Source organism: Asterias amurensis, chromosome 6 (assembly GCF_032118995.1).
Source record: "Asterias amurensis chromosome 6, ASM3211899v1".
Lineage (NCBI taxonomy): Eukaryota > Metazoa > Echinodermata > Asteroidea > Forcipulatida > Asteriidae > Asterias > Asterias amurensis.
Genome location: NC_092653.1, coordinates 15,507,385 through 15,523,590, shown reverse-complemented (window position 1 = coordinate 15,523,590; position 16,206 = coordinate 15,507,385). Strand labels below are relative to the sequence as shown.

Below are 16,206 nucleotides of genomic sequence, written 5' to 3'. Positions count from 1 at the left end.
AGCATCTGAACACAATCTAAGTCACGAACAAACGCCTTGTGTAGAAAGACTAATTTTAGAGAGGTCAGCGTAGGGTTGATTGCGCATGACTAATCTTGTTAGTTATTGCCTGGCACCCGCCTCTTTGCTATCGAATATCCCAATGTAATAGTGTACAAATGCCTTTTTTGTTACCAGCCTAAAAAATATGTTTTGGCAAAAACTGTGAAAGACGGGGACACAACGCGCTACTACACGCTAGTGTCAGAAAGCACATAATTTTTCAGTCTTTTTTGGACCACACAATGGTGTCAACTTTAGCAAGAATGTCAGCACCTAGCATGCCTAGAGTGTTTGACCCAGCGTACGAGTATGACTTCAGTGACGGAGACGACGGCAAAGATATTTACCACGAACAAGAGTCGGACGAAGGTGAGTCAAAATTGTGTCGACTGCCATGGGAGTCCGGAGGTTTGGACAAGTCGACCTGGTCACAATAACACGACTACATCAAGCAAGTCTGACCTCCCTCCAAGTCGACCTTTTAAAAAGAAATTCAAGTTTATTTTTTTATTTAGGATTTGTGCCAAATATACCAACATTGGTGATAGTCCGAAAACCCTTTTTAAAAAAAACCTATTAATTTCATCAATGTTGTTTTATTTTATTTTTATTTTTATTTTCTTTATTTAGTTTGTTATGTTTTTGCATGGTTTTTGTTTGCTGAAAACGTCTGCCACTTTATCTAAATTCAATATCAAGTGACTACACAAACGCAGTTGCACAGCCGGTCATCTAAATCTTAATTAATAATTACGCCAGGCATGGGTTGCCCTTGACTTTTTTTTCAAACTACGGCTAGACAGCAGGACCAGCGCAGCATGACCTGTTGGCTTGATTTTATTTTTTAAATTGGTCCTGCAGGTTTTTTTATTTTTACTTGTTCGTAATTGTTTTTAAACAGATTGATACAATTACAATATCCTACACTAGGGAGTCCGGCACTTTTGAGGTTTTTCCAGAGCACCTACACAAAATTGATATCAATGGAAAGCTTGTCCCATGAGTAATGTGATAGTAAAAAAATTATTGCCGGAAAAGTTTCCGTATGGCGCCACCACTTTTTCATTCGATATGAAATAATATAGTATCTAATTTACCTCAATGAGATATCCCTTTTTGTAAAAATTAGTGAAAAAGTGGTGGCGCCATACGGAAAGTTGTCCTTATTTAGGCAGTTTCATCAAGTTGATTTTACGTGTACCAAAACACACACACACACAGCCCCGAAAAAAAGAACGAAATATATTAAATCATAACTCACATTTTGTACAACTCATAACTATGAGACTTAACAGCAGGCAGGAGCATTCTCTCCTCGTGCTTACATTTTAAAAATATTTGAAAATCGGATGAATAGTTTCGGAGATATTGTAAAAAAAAGAGAGCAACGACAAAAACAAGAGGCTTGGCCTGGCGTGCAGCGCCCATTCGTTTGTGCATGACGTCAACTTTGAACCCCGTGGACAACGGATTTCGGAAATCTTCGGAAAGCGCCGAAGAAGCCCGAAGACGGTTTTTTGCGATGCGGGAGCACATGTTTACACAAAATGAGATAACGATTACATCATCGTGTAGCCGATAAAATTCCGCACATCGTACAGCTAGTCGCATAGCTTTTACCATAAAAACCTATTTTTGTCGGCGTTTTCTATTTTTTGAATCAAGATTTCTTCCAGAGACAATCATCAAAATTGAATGCGACTTTGTCAGTGCTAATTCCCATACTTTTAAGTTAAACTTGTGAAAATTTGGTGTAATTTGATTATGTTTTCTTCTCCCGCAGAAAGGTTTTGTTAGACCACTTCTTGCAAAGTTGTCCTAAATACGCACGATTGTACATGTACGTTGTACTCGTACATATTCGTGTTTCCGTGATGTGCCACCACAAGAGGGCGTGTGTTACAATAAGTTTGATAGGCCGGGGCTCTAATAATAGAAAGCTGGAAAGCTGCCCGATCTTGTTTCTTTGATAATTTCTACGTTCTGAATTGATAATAACAGACTGCTCATCTTGAGTCAAAAGAAACTAGTATTGTAACATACTTTCAAAGGCCTATACTAATTGAAACGAAAGTTGAACAAAAAAATTGATTGTATATAGCCATTGGTTTTTAGAAATTGTCTTTGTAAATATAACAAAAATAATCGATGTATACCAATGCCTTCATCCTCAAGTTTTTTAAAGATTGTTCTAAATTTTTACTGTGTTAATGCTACAATTTTAAATCAAAGGATCAACTGATCTTAAATCTTCTTTAGAAAACACCAGTCATAAACTTTTTAATTTTATTCCATTCTGGTTAATTTAATAATGTTTTTTCTTGACATAATTAATAAAGAATATTCACACAAACACCCGCAAAACTTAACACATATTTAATTTTTATAGTTAACAATTTCCCCCACGATGCCGCTCCTCAGTTTTATTCACAAAATATCACTTTTTGCCGTTCATAAAAAATCATACTAGCGCCTCCTCAAAGCACAGTTTGTAAACCTCCCCAGTGATAGAGGGCGCTCGCCTAGTGTGCGCCCTCTATTGCCATAGGCTGTGCATTAAACTGGGCCGTGGCCGATATGAAGAAAAACATAAGAATTGAACTTGAACACGGGTACGTTTTTTTCACGATCCTCGCTCATTAAAAACGGTATATCTCTGCAACCAAACATCCGATTTCAAAATTTTAAATTGATTTTTACTTCTAAGAATACACCTTAACAGACCACATCTTGTCAGAGAAAAAATCACCTGCATTAAATTTGACTGAAACAGTCTACCTTATTGCCATAGGTTCATTATTCACAAAGTTATGCTCGTTTAAACGTTGCTTTTTTGGGGGAGGGTGTCTGTCATATATTTGAATCAATTTTTTTTTAGTGCACATACACACAATTGGTATCAATGGAAAGCTTGTCCTATTTGTAAGTTGATAGTAAAAAAAATACTGCCATAGGTTCATTATTCACAAAGTTATGCTCGTTTAAAGTTTTTTTTTTTTGGGGGGGGGGGGTGTCTTCATGTAATTCAACATTTGTTAAAACCAGGGACAAAGCACTTGACAACAAAATTGGTCGATCCATTCCTGCACGATAAGTTTCAAAATAAATAAATAAATAAATTTTAAACATGAGTCATGAGTGTTAATGATAATCTGATGTCACTTTTGAGTAATTTTGTTTGTTTTGTGTTCCCTTGAAAATAAAACCATGATAAAACACTATAAAAAAAATTTAAAAATAATAATTGACGATGTGCTTCAAGTTTAATTACTGTTTCTCCGTTGAGGATGTTCTGTGGGACCAGCAACAAAATTTAATTTTAAAGTTTAACCACGTAACCATGGCGTAATCGCTAACACGCAATTCAAAATGGAGGGGCTGTAATACTTGCCGTCAACCTGCCGTCAATTCGCTTGGTGCTGTCAACTAAGCTCTTACTGTCAACTTGCCGTTTACTCCTCCAATATTAATTTAAAATCCACAAAAGAGGCAGAGAACTGAAAATATTTGCTACAGAGAATTTTCATAAGTTTGAGGTTACATTTCAGTTCTATAATTGAGTTTTTCCCTCGCAAAAAATCTCAATCAGCAAAGCCGTTGGCCGACATCTTGCTTTTCACTTAACTTGCACAGGATGGACAACAGAGGGCGCTTTCCTGCACATGGAATAGTCTTAGCTCAAGACGTTAATGATCGTTACCGTGAATATCAACCTCGTCCCCATAGTTTACTTTTTAAACCATCTTGACAAGCACCCTTCTAGCAACCGCTCTCGACACATCCCGGGGACGAGGTTGTGTTAATCATAAAGTCGGTTGCGCGATGGTCGCGCGAGGGAAATCTTGCGCGCGATCCTAAGACTGAGGCCTAAAAACTGTGTCTTTTTATGATTGCGCAACAAGATTTCCATCGCGCGACCGACTATAAACCGACACTTATGTACATCGCTTCCTGTAATTTGCTCACTGACGTCTTCTGCCAAGACTAATCAAATACTGCCATCTGCGTAGTGGTTGTTTTGACGGCGGCTTGACGACAAATAGTAGAACAGAAAATGGAAAACTCAAAATGATAAAAATGGAGTCTGGACCTGCCTCCAAAAGATGGGCTTGCGATAAAATGCGCCAGCGTTTACAACAAAACTTATGGATTCATTTTGTAGCGGTGACCCTAACACATATGATGATACCCCTATTGGACTTTATTTGGTTTTAGATTTTCAGTAATCAACGAAATGAAATGAACCTGACACCAATCTGGAACAAATTTTACAAACAATACAAAGTTTGAGGCAAATTTTCTTACCTTTTGAAAGCCTAAATGTTTACAACTTTCTCACGATCGGGAACGCTTATTTCTCTACAACATTTGTGTGAAATATAAATATTGTGTCACCATCCTCTCACGAGATATTAAGGCGAAAACGAGAACACATCGTCACGTGAAAAAAATACAAAATGGATGCGCCCACGTTAGCGGTGGTTGTCTGAAAGGTGAAAGTTAATCGCAAATTTTCTCATCTTAAGTGCACGTAAGTTGAAAAACAAAACAATAAATGATCACAACTCATGATCCTGAACAACATATGGTAATTTGGAGCAACTAAAGCGCCGTATATGTAGCACTTTTTCATCGATGTAGTTTGCCCTTTTTTACGTGTGACAGATACAAATACCCAAATGGGGCGGATCGGTGGACTTGCTACCTACACTCTAAAAACTACAACAGCAAATTAACTGTATTGGTTTATTTATTATGTTTTTAAAGACAATTATTGTGTTCTTTACATTTTACTTGTTGATGGTGTAACTTGTTTTTTTTGTCATTAACAAAATTATTAACAATTATATTAACTTACTTGGGTCAGATTATTTGTCAGAAGCACATTGGAAATTTTTCTCAAGTAAACAGACTCAAATGAACAAACATACTCTTAAGGTATTTCCGAGGGAGATGTAATTTGTCAGATTATTTGTCAGAAGCACATTGGAAATTTTTCTCAAGTAAACAAACTCAAATGAACAAACATACTCTTAAGGTATTTCTGAGGGAGAAGTAAACATTTTGTTTTCTGGGGTATTGTGGTTTAACTTGTGCAATTTTTACATTTTAATATTTTATGTGTTGCTGTACAAAAGGATTTTAAATTTCATGTGTTTTTATATACTTAACGAATAGGCCTAAACCATTCAATTCAATTCAATTTAATTTTTAAAAATGTTTTTTTTTTTTTTTTTAAAGGGCTGGGTACTTTTTGTAGGACACAAACACAATGTCGACAGGTTTACATAAAACTCACACAGTTTGAAGATAATGATGGTAGAAAACAATTATTTTAGCATGTAAAACATAATTTGTTGACATTGTTTTCCTCATTTCTCAAAAACTACAGCACCCCAGCTAGTAATATTTTATGGTAAGCTTTCTACTATCAAAAACAGTGTAAATTTATTGTACATCTGTGGACATTGTGTTTTGTCTTGTAAAAAGTTACAAAATCCTTTAACTGCAAACAAAAAAATAATTATAAGTTGCTCCCAACCATGTTTCTTTGTGATACTTAATTTAATTATTAATAATTAATTTAATGTAAATTATTGCTAGAAATATAAGGGCCTATATCAAAGTAAAATTTAATGATGATTTAAATTTAATGAATTAATAGCAAACTATTTGTGAATTGTTTCATCCATGCAATGTTATTTATTTGACAGACACTGAGGATGCCAGTGAAACGGACGCAGCTAAGCTTGAAGAAGAATTCACAGAGATGAAAGAACAGTAAGTTCTTTTCACACTTGTTTGTGTTTTATTTGAGTTGGTCAGGTAGATTTTTGCAAAGAGCTTAGATTTTTCTTAACTGTGTACCAATCGTAGTTGCTGAACAAAGTGTGATGTTACAATACACTGACCATGTATATAAGGCATAAAAATAAAAAACTGACCGAAAAGTCAGAAAATGTTAAAACACGACGATGCACTCTGCCACATGGTTCGATCTGTCGCCCACACCATGGAAATACCCACTGCATGCAAAGTGCATTTAAACAGTCTGCACGCTTTGATTGGCCGTTGATAGACTCCAACACAATACGCACATTCACGAACTGAGAAAGAATTGCCACGCCTGTAGAATGGTGCAATGTACAGCCTTGAAGCATATTCAAATATGTATAACTTTCGCCGATTGAGGGCGTGCGCGATGTGGGCAAAGTTCATTGATAAATAATTGTTCTGTGCATTGTTACTGATCGTTGAATCTCGAAGATCTTTAATGCTGGAACCGCTTAATCACTAATTCATGAAACAAAAAAATTTGGAAAAAGTAATATTTAGGGCCAACATTTGGGGATAAAGATCGTCAAAAAATGTGTGAGGTTTTTTTCTCCTCTGACATAGGCCCTATTGGAATAAAAAAAATATAAAAAAAACGACCGACCGACGCTCCCGATTTTTTTTATGCCTAATTAAAATGGCGTTCGGCCAGTGGACCACTGTTAAAGGGTTTGGGTACTTTTTGTTTGACACAAAACACAAGCATCCACATATTTACATTAAACTTACCCAGATTAAAGATAATGGTGGTAGAAAGCTTCCCTTTAAATATTACGAGGTGTTACAACATGGCCAGACAACAGATTTACGCGACTCTCCTGAAAACATTGCTATGTGATTTTTACTTTATTTCTCAAAAACGACTATTGAATTTGAAAACTCCACATATTACAGACATCTTCATTCAAAGTGAGTAGGTATTCATGTCATGGCCAAAAACTTACAAAAAGTACAACAAAAACCTTTAAAGCCATTATACACTTTCGGAACATAAAACAATAATAAAAGTTCACAGATTTACAAATAACTTACAGGGTTTACAGAAGGTAACGGTGAAAGACTTCTCTCGAAATATTATTCCATGAAACTCTTTTCTTTTTGAGAAAACATTAAAACAATTATCAATTCTCGATATCGAGAATTACGGATTTATTTTAAAAACATGTCATGACACGGCGGAAAACAAGGGTGGGTTTTCCTGTTATTTTCTCCCGACTTCGATGATCGATTGAGCCTAAATTTTCACAGGTTTGTTATTTTATATATAAGTTGTGATACACGAAGTGTGGGCCTTTGGACAATACTGTTTACCGAAAGTGTCCAATGGCTTTAACCTGGAGAACACTGATTTTCATTGCCCAACTTCGGCATTCTTATCATTGTTGACTTCCAAATGTTTTCATGCTTATTCAGGATGTACAAGGAGAAGTTAGCGTCACTGAAGAAGCAGCTGCAGAGTCTGAGTGACGGAACGCATCCTGAACTAAACCGCAAGCTCAAGAAGCTGGAGCAGATGTACAAGGAAAGATTACGTATGGCAGAGGTGGCAAGGTGCTATGAGGTAAAAGAAAGATACAGTTGGTAATTATTCAAAATAATTATTTGGTAAAGAGTAATGGGGAGAGGTTGATAGTATAAAACATTGTGAGAAATGGCTCCCTCAGAAGTGACTTAGTTTTCGAGAAAGAAGTAATTTTCCACAAATTTGATTTCGAGATCTCATGTTTAGAACTTGAGGTCACGAAATCAAGCATCTGAAAGCACACAACTTCGTGTGACAAGGTTTTTTTTTCCGTTCATAGTTATCTCGCAATTCGACGACCATTCAAGCTCAAATTTTCACAGGTTTGTTATTTTATGCACATGTCGAGATACACCAAGTGAGAAGACTGGTCTTTGCCAATTACCAATAGTTTCCAGTGTCTTTAAGGCGAATATAAAAACTATACACAAGTTATTTTCTACCCTGTAAAGGCACCGGACACCTTTGGTAATTGTCTGAGACCAATATTTCAACTGGTGTATCCCAATACATGCATTAAAAAAATTAATCTGGAAAAATTTTGACTCAATTAGTCGTCGAAGTTGCAAGAAAATCATAAAAGAAAAAACATCCTTGTGACAGAAATTCAGTTGCCTAAAAAAACTTCAGGCCTGAAGTCTTTGAATAAAATTTGAGTGAGAATTTACCTGTTTTTAAAAAACTGCACTACTTCAGAGGGCACTGTTTATCACAATGTTTTATACTATCAACAGCTCTCCCTTGCTCATTACTAAGTATATTGGCCTTTTTGGAGTAATTACCAATAGTGTCCAACAGTATATATTTTACAAGGAAAAGACCAATCCATCAAGCCCTGCTTAGGAAAAACAAAATAATTATATTTTGCATCCCCGTCTGATTTTTTATTTCATTATTCCTTTTTAAGACATCTCCAAAGAAAACCCCCTGGCACCTATCTTATAAAATAGCCAGGCAGGTTATCTTGAAAAATGTGTCAGGATGTCATTTTGAAAAGGGGGGGGGGGCTCCTCCTTCCTTTTTTCCAAAAGGCAGGATGCTAAGCATAATAATAATAATAATATCAAAGTCTTATATAGCGCACGTATCTACCAAACAAGGTACTCAAGGCGTTGAGTATATACAAACTTTCACAAAGATAGGTAATTGCAGTGGTGAATTTTGAGACCCAATTATTTAGCACCTTATAAGGGTTTACAAGGTGCTACAGCGCATACAGCAGCCACAGCCAGGAACACCGGGGCAAACCCCTTCTCTTTTTGATAAGTGCACTGGGTTCTTTTACATGCGTTAGACAATACATGGGACCAACGGCTTTACGTCCCATCCGAAGGACGAAGCAATGGTTAAGTGTCTTGCTTAAGGACACAAGTGTCACGGCTGGGGATTCGAACCCACAGTCTGCTGATCAAAAACACCAGAGTTTGAATTCGGTGTTCTTCTTAACCGCTCGGCCACGACACTTCCAAGCATGTTTATTTTATTTTGTGGCCTTAGTACCGGTTGTCTGATATTATCACCTTGTTGTTTTTATTTGTTGTTTAGATCGAAGCTGTGGAGAGAGAATTTATCCGAGAGAAGAAAAATGCTGTCAGAGATCTTGATGTAAGAGACTTGTGATTAAAAAAAAAACAATCTTTCAAATCTTAATCCTAATTCCTTTGATTTTGACTTGTAAATCTGAATTCTAAACTTGCTTTGTGTGCCTGGCAGGGAAAGATCTTTGCTCATCACTTATTTTCTAGAACTAAGCCGCTGACGCAAACCATAAAAAAATACCGATGACGGTGTGAATGCGGCATGTACATGTATAACTTTGCAATCTGCCCTTACCTTGTGTCACCGGGAAACTGTTCAATACAACTTAACTGAAACTTGAAGGACAAAATAGTGTGGCCCCATTTTGGCTTATTGAGAACCTGTATTCATTATATGCATTTTTGATCATTATTTTGACAAATGTATGTTTAGAACCGTTTTTTTGTTTTTTGTTGTTGTCCCTGAATAGCAAAAGAAAGTGGACCTGAAGGAAAATCTATTGATTGAGCTGGAAGATAAAAGACGAATGATAGAGGGCGACAGAACGGCCTTGGAGCTGACGGGTGGTGAGCATTGAATTTTGTTGGAATTCTTATCTGGTTCCTAGAAAGCACATATCAACAGTGACTTTCTAATTTGCAAATTGTTTGTCAATTCACTGAAAAATGTTACGAAAAGAGGAGAAGTTAAACCATACACATAATCTGTAGTTGTCATTAACAAAAAAGTTGTTTCTTTGCAGATCTTCATCTTGCTGCCACCATCTTGTGCTGTGCCTTGTGTCTCCTAACTGATACTCAATACATTAAAGAAGGGATCAGACTATAATTTTCCACTCGCCCTCAGTTTGGTTTTGATTTGGATGGCGTAACAAAACAACCAGTGTCAGAAGCATTTTGAAAGTATTACTTTAAGCCGGGTTTAATTTGTTTTCTTCCGTTTTTTTGTTTGCTTTCTTAATTTTGATTTCAATTTAGCGGTGGATCCGTTGGAGGTTAAGCCGGCCAGCACCAGGAAGCTGAGGAGGAGGCAGAACGAGCCGGTGCCTTTACCCGAGAAGCGGAGGAAACCCTCACCTGATATCCTTTGGAAATATAAGCTTTATGAGGTTTATAAACTTTACAAACTTCATAAAGTGTACATGAAACATCATAAACTTTACAAACTTTGTCAGCTTAACAAACTTTGTCAACCTGATATGATGTCGCTGTTGAGTCTGTACTATTTTTTTTAAACCATACAAACTTCACAAACTTTCAAACTTTACAAACTATACAAACTTTATAAACTTAACAAACATTTAAATCAATGGGCTTACTACATTAACCAGATTTTGTATTCTTTGATTTGTTTCTTGGAGACATTTGTTTCTTTGACTTTTCTTCACCTCAGTTCTGTTTCTTGCTGTTGGATGATGAGATAGCTAGCGATATGAAAGCATTAAACAAAGTAAGCAAGCCTGGGAAACATGTTATATTGTTTGGTATTTACACTATTATTGTGTTTCTTCTGTTTTGTTTTTGTTTTTACAATTTCCTCTTGAAATAACAAATTTATATCTCGAATTCAAGAGTGTGTTGTGATTACTAAGCACATCTGTTCTAGTGACAATTTTCAAAGGATACATAATATGTTTTAAATTTTGAAGTAGTTAACAACATCATATTTTTGCAATTGCCATTGGCAATTAAAAATTGCTTGTTTTATCTAAGGGTAGAAATCTTTGCTGTTTAATCCGTGCGCTGACTTGTTATGATGGTATAGATATTTGTATTGCGCTTTTGAACATTTTATTGTGATATGCAAAGAATAAAGGTGGTTTTATAATTATTATGAATGAATGCAACCTGAGAACGATAGAAGAGTCTGCATCTAACTAGATTGTTTTTTGTTTTTGTTTTTGTTTTCTTGTTTACAGCAACTAAAATCTTCATCCACCAAGAAATCCTCAGGTGAGTTTCTTTTTTAATTATGAGTGAATTATTAGTTTCATGAATAATGTGTGCTTTGTAATATACAGTGAGTGGTGTATTGATATGATTTCAAATGCATGTATATAAATACGCGTAAGTGCGCGAAGTTGCAATGAAACTAACAGGGATATAAATAAGCGTGCGATACAGTGCAACGCACAAGGTTTACACAATGTATGCTGATTTAGTGGCCACTTATTCGCTATTTTCCAAAGCCAGTCTTTATACCACCGTTATCACTCCCACACGTGACCGGGTTTTGACCAATCAGAGACTTGAAACCGTCCAAGGTATTTATTAATACTTGATACTGTATATTTGATTGATGTGCATTTTTAATGGTTTTGTTTTTATTGCCCAAACTACCCCAATTGGTGTGTACTTTTTATCCTGCTGTGATTTTGATCTCCCAATGGGGAATCCCCAGGGAGACAGTCGTACCTCGTTTGATGGTGCATTGTGACATTTGATGCTGTATATTTTGTTGATGTGCATTTTTAATGTTTTTGTTTTTGTTGCCAAAACTACCCCAATTGGTGTGTACTTTTTATCCTGCTGTGCTTTTTGCTCTCCCAATGGGGAATCCCCAGGGAGACAGTCGTACCTCGTTTGATGTATTCATTTGATGTAATTGTGTACCAATTTATCAATGTGATTTTATAACTTTATTTCTCTTTGCATATTTGTGTATTATTTTATGCTTTTAAAATGTGTTTTAACTTTTGTGCCATTCCTTTATTTTAGCAATATTTACGATTTTAGGAACTGTTTTTACTTTCGTTTTGTTCTCCGCTCGGGGTACGTTAATTGCCCCCAGGTCAAAATTTCAATTTCAATTAAATTGTGGCTACAAATTCCCCCCCCCTTCACTCTGCTTTCTTCCCCTTTAACTCAAGTCATTCTTTCAATTCTTTCCATTTTATTGCAATGTTTGTTGAAACCAAAGGTTCTTCAAAAGTTTTTGTGACAGTTACTTGTCTATCCCTTTTGTTGGAAGTTTAATAATTTCTTTGTAAAACATTTAGTGACCTATGTAGTGTTACTTACTTGCCTTCAAATTATTTGACATATTAGGCCTAATACATTAAACTAGTGTAGGATAGTTGTAATATGTTTCTTAGTGATATTTGCTCTAGGCCTACATAATGTTTATTTAAAGTATTTTATGTAATTATTCTTGATAATTTGTTTACAAAGAATCTTGATTTCAACCAGAATGTTTCTACTCTCAAGCGTATGGTTAACGAGAGTCAACCATATATCTTGTGTAGACACTTACGATTCCTAATGAAGTCCATCTCTTGTTCCATTTCCATTGATGCAGCTAATTCCAGTGACAAGCTTCACACAACGGCCAACAACCACAGCGGTGGCGTTCCCAGCGGCAGTAATGCAGGCACCAGCGGGGCACCTTCACAGCCCAAGTATATCGTCCGCATTGCAGACAGCAAGCTCTTCTACGAGAAGCGGTGGTTTCACAGGGGGCAGAACATCTACGTCGATTCCAAAGACACTGGTAAAGTCAGTGCAGTCATCAGCTCTATTGGAACCAATGAGGTAAGAAGAGAATTGTTGCTGTTTTTATTTGAACGCTCTAATGATGAGTAATAAGATTTTTTTTAAAACCATACACAGATATGTGTTAGATCTGTATACTCAGTACTTTCCCGAGTCCTGTAAAAAATATCACAGGCATGTTACTCGGGTGGGTTTCGAACCCACGACCCTTGCAGTTATAGAGCAGTGTCTTACGAACTAGACTACTGAGATTGCCTGGTCACTAGAGGCAGTTTGTATCCTCTGATGATCGGTGGTTGGGTTGGCGTGGTGGTTTCTTTCCTCGCTCTCGACCTCTAGGTTTGAATCACGCTGGAGAGGGGGGTGGGGCACATGTATTAATTATTATACAGAAAATCTTAAAACAGTGTGTTTAACATTTCTCTTTTCCTTCAGAATGATCTGAAACGATTCTCGTTGTTTTCTTTGACAGGTTTGGGTGAGGAAAACAGCAGACAATCAGAAGATGAGGATCTACGTCTCTCAGATGCAGAAGGGCAAATACAAGATTAGGAAAAGGTCCACTTGAGGGGCGGAGTCAACCCCCCTCTAACCATCCTCTTCCCAAATATGATTCCTTCCCCATCACTGGAATATTGTACATATTTTATAAGTATTGCACTCACCCCCTCCGTTACACCATATGAAAGCTACTGAACTATTGGAACTAACATTGTGCATGGCTTTTGTTTGCCTGTGGTCTGCTAGTTTGGGAGTCAAGTTGTTTGTAACGATACGGTTCCAATTTAAAAAAAAGCCTGTAAGCGCAACAACTTGCTAAAGCACAGACAAATATCGCTAATAGCAGGAACTGGTGAATTTGAATTGTGGTGACTGGTACTGGTGCCCCACCTATTTTTTTGCTAAGCAGAATTTTCTGCTTAACAGCTTCAGAAATTGGGCCCTTGTGACTGTGTGAATGCGGACTCTACACAGGGCTCAAAATGAACATTAAAGGGAAGGCACACGTTTGGTAATTACTCATAACAAATATTAACTTAAAAACTAACTTGGTAACGAGCATTTGAGAGCTGTTGATAGTATAAACTATTGTTGGAATCGACTCCCTCTGAAGTAACGCTGTTTTTGAGAAAGAGGTAATTTCTCACTAAAATAATAAAAGACTTCTAGCTAGAAGTCTTTTATTCTTATCTGAAAGCACACAAATTCGTCCAACAAGGGTGTTTTTTGTTTCATCAATTTTTCACAACTTCGGTGACCAATTGAGCCCAAATTTTCATAGGCTTGTTATTTTATGGTTATGATGGGATACACCAAGTGAGAAGACTGGTCTTTGACAGTTACCAAACGTGTACCTTCCCGTTAAGCCACAGGATCTGAGGCCAGTGATTATAGCATCTGATGCGATGCGGGTATCCGTTTTTATCGGATTATAATCATAACCAGATCCAGATCCAGCATCAGGCCAGTGAACTCAAGCCTGGTGGTATTTATTTTTACAGTTTATTTAAATACCTCATTTTGTAATAATAATAATATCTTTGTGTAAAAGTCTATACTTTTTTTAAAATGTATTATAATGCTTTTGAGTATTGAAGTACACTATGACTTTACACACAAGATAAATGAGAAAGAACTTCTTTGAATGCTTGTTCAACTCATTAAGAATCTGGTCTTATTAAATTCTGGTCCTATGATATTTTGAGCTACAAGCTCTGTGGTCTCGTGGACTTTACCTGTAAATTTGAGCCGTGCTACAAGTATATATTACAGAGAAACTGACTCCCAAAAAGGTGCGACTAAGATTTGTTGTTGTGATGACATCAGATGAATCTGGTCAATAGACCCCTTGCAATACACGCAGCGTACTTTTTGTGCCTATCCTGGGTGTAATTTTATTTTGGGTTGCAAAGTCGTATACAAACATGCACAAAAGAGAGTTGACACCCAAATATACGCGCAATGTTTGGAGGCGCGTTCTATATTGTGTATAGAAACCAATAGCTCCCCTTGCATAACGCAAAACGCCACAGATACGCTGAGGTCACGCGCACGTTTTTACGCACAGAGAACAGCTATGGTCCAATGATCTGCCTCCTTTTTCGAGAGTTTGACGCTGTGTGCAATGGGTCTATAAACTTGTATCATGCTGCTATGGTACTTATGCCCTGTATATTAATCATGGATATTGATTCCCATTTGCGAAAGGGACCAGACTAGTTTCCTTTCAGCCTCAGTTTGGGTCAGTGATTGAAATGGGGGGCAAATGAAACGGCCTAAGGTGAGAATGTTGAGCATGTAACACATGCAGGTTACTGTGTTTTTAGGTTATAAATCTGGGGAAAAAATTGTTATTGAATGCAGTTCATCGCCATTATATACTCGTTATTTCTTTACTGAAAGGCAATCCCAGGTTTGTGTTTTAAGTGTACCTGGATTTGTTGGCAGTTCTCATGAGATTCCATTTATCTTGTAAATTTTCTTGTTAATTTGCCAACGCCTTTTATTATGAAAACCATCACGATCGGTGTCCCACAAAACAAGAAACTGGAACTTATGTCAATGCAAATTTACTTTCACTAAAATAACACGTTTCATTGAACAAGTGATCTTGTTATACCTCGGTAACAAATTGTGAAGTTTTATTGGTCGAGAGCCAATCACGTGGTGTCTTACAAAGCCATGAGTTTTGTTTACCGCTGTCAATACCTCAATCGTTCCTACTGTTGGCCATTTTTAACAACTGTTCGTCTGCAATAAACTATGCCTACTCCGTTGATAATGCTTGAAGATTGACAACAGAACTTTGAGAAGAGGATTATTGTTATTTGAACTGCATTTGAATAAAGACGTACTGTACATAAACTAACCAAAAAAGAGTAACTTTGTCTCGTGTCAGTTTCAGATGTCTATGGTTTGGGACATGCAGTGGGGAAGCCCTGTGACTTGTCTTTGATTCACATTTGCCAGTCTTCTGGCGTTTCTGATCAGCAGAGTGTGGGTTCGAATCCCCAGCCTTAATACTTGTGTCTTTAAGCAAGACACTTAACTATTGCTTTGCCTTCGGATGGGACGTAAAGCCGTTGGTCCCATGTGTTGTGTAATGCATGTGAAAGAACCCAGTGCACTTATCAAAAAGAGAAGGGGGTTCGCCCCGGTGTTCCTTGCTGTGGCTGCTGTATGCGCTGTAGCACTTTGTAAACCCTTTGGTACAGAACAATTGGGTCTCGGAATCCATCACTGCAATAACCTACATATATCTCTCTGAAAGTTTGTATATACTCCGCGCCTTGAGTACCTTGTTTGGTAGATACGTGCGCTATATAAGACTTTGAAATTATTTATATATTAAATACGGTACATGTATATGAACTTGTTGACTTTCCCCATCCAAAATGAGTTCCCTGTCTGTTTTGCTTCTTCTCAATTACCGTAATAAATGTCCTTTTTTGGTGGTGCTACAGGGGTTAAAAGGAGTAATTTTTCCTTGCCCCCCCCCCCACAACAGGTTTAAATAGAATACTTTTGTATCATTTTTTAAGCTATGTAAAGGAATTGGTCTCGTACTTGAGAACTGTAGCTCCACAATACCATGCAGGGAAAAACGACATAAACTGACCATAAGAGAGTCACTCTGCTTATTTTTTAGGTGTCTATTATAGTTGTTTGGACATGCAAGGCGGAAGCCGTGTAACTTGTCTAAGGCCAGAAACTTACTCTGAAGCGGTTTTTCCCGTTTGTTTTACAACTTCTGACACCTTGTGATTGCACCAATAT

General features: G+C 36.9%; 1 protein-coding gene across 2 annotated transcripts; it reads left to right on the top strand.

Annotated features, from left to right (window-relative positions):
• Positions 1 to 195: 195 nt before the first annotated feature.
• Positions 196 to 15,293, top strand: LOC139938895 (sin3 histone deacetylase corepressor complex component SDS3-like). Of its 2 annotated transcripts, none has more exons than XM_071934548.1 (10): positions 196 to 411; positions 5,757 to 5,823; positions 7,291 to 7,438; positions 8,945 to 9,004; positions 9,408 to 9,504; positions 9,916 to 10,017; positions 10,326 to 10,387; positions 10,857 to 10,890; positions 12,236 to 12,468; positions 12,902 to 15,293. In XM_071934548.1, exons 1-10 carry the CDS (start codon positions 285 to 287, stop codon positions 12,995 to 12,997), a joined length of 1,026 nt encoding a protein of 341 aa, XP_071790649.1. In that variant the 5' UTR covers positions 196 to 284; the 3' UTR covers positions 12,998 to 15,293. The 2 variants fall into 2 exon arrangements, with proteins under 2 accessions (XP_071790649.1, XP_071790648.1); XM_071934547.1 differs by having other exon boundaries at positions 9,904 to 10,017.
• The last annotated feature ends 913 nt before the right edge of the window (positions 15,294 to 16,206 follow it).

What these genes read in the sequence shown, in the direction of transcription:
- LOC139938895 (XM_071934547.1), top strand. Translation starts at nt 285, where the DNA reads ATGGTGTCAACTTTAGCAAGAATGTCAGCACCTAGCATGCCTAGAGTG. An exon ending in ATCCACCAAGAAATCCTCAG is followed by an intron (nt 10,891 to 12,235) that starts GTGAGTTTCTTT and finishes CCATTGATGCAG; the next exon opens with CTAATTCCAGTGACAAGCTT. An exon ending in GCTCTATTGGAACCAATGAG is followed by an intron (nt 12,469 to 12,901) that starts GTAAGAAGAGAA and finishes TTTCTTTGACAG; the next exon opens with GTTTGGGTGAGGAAAACAGC.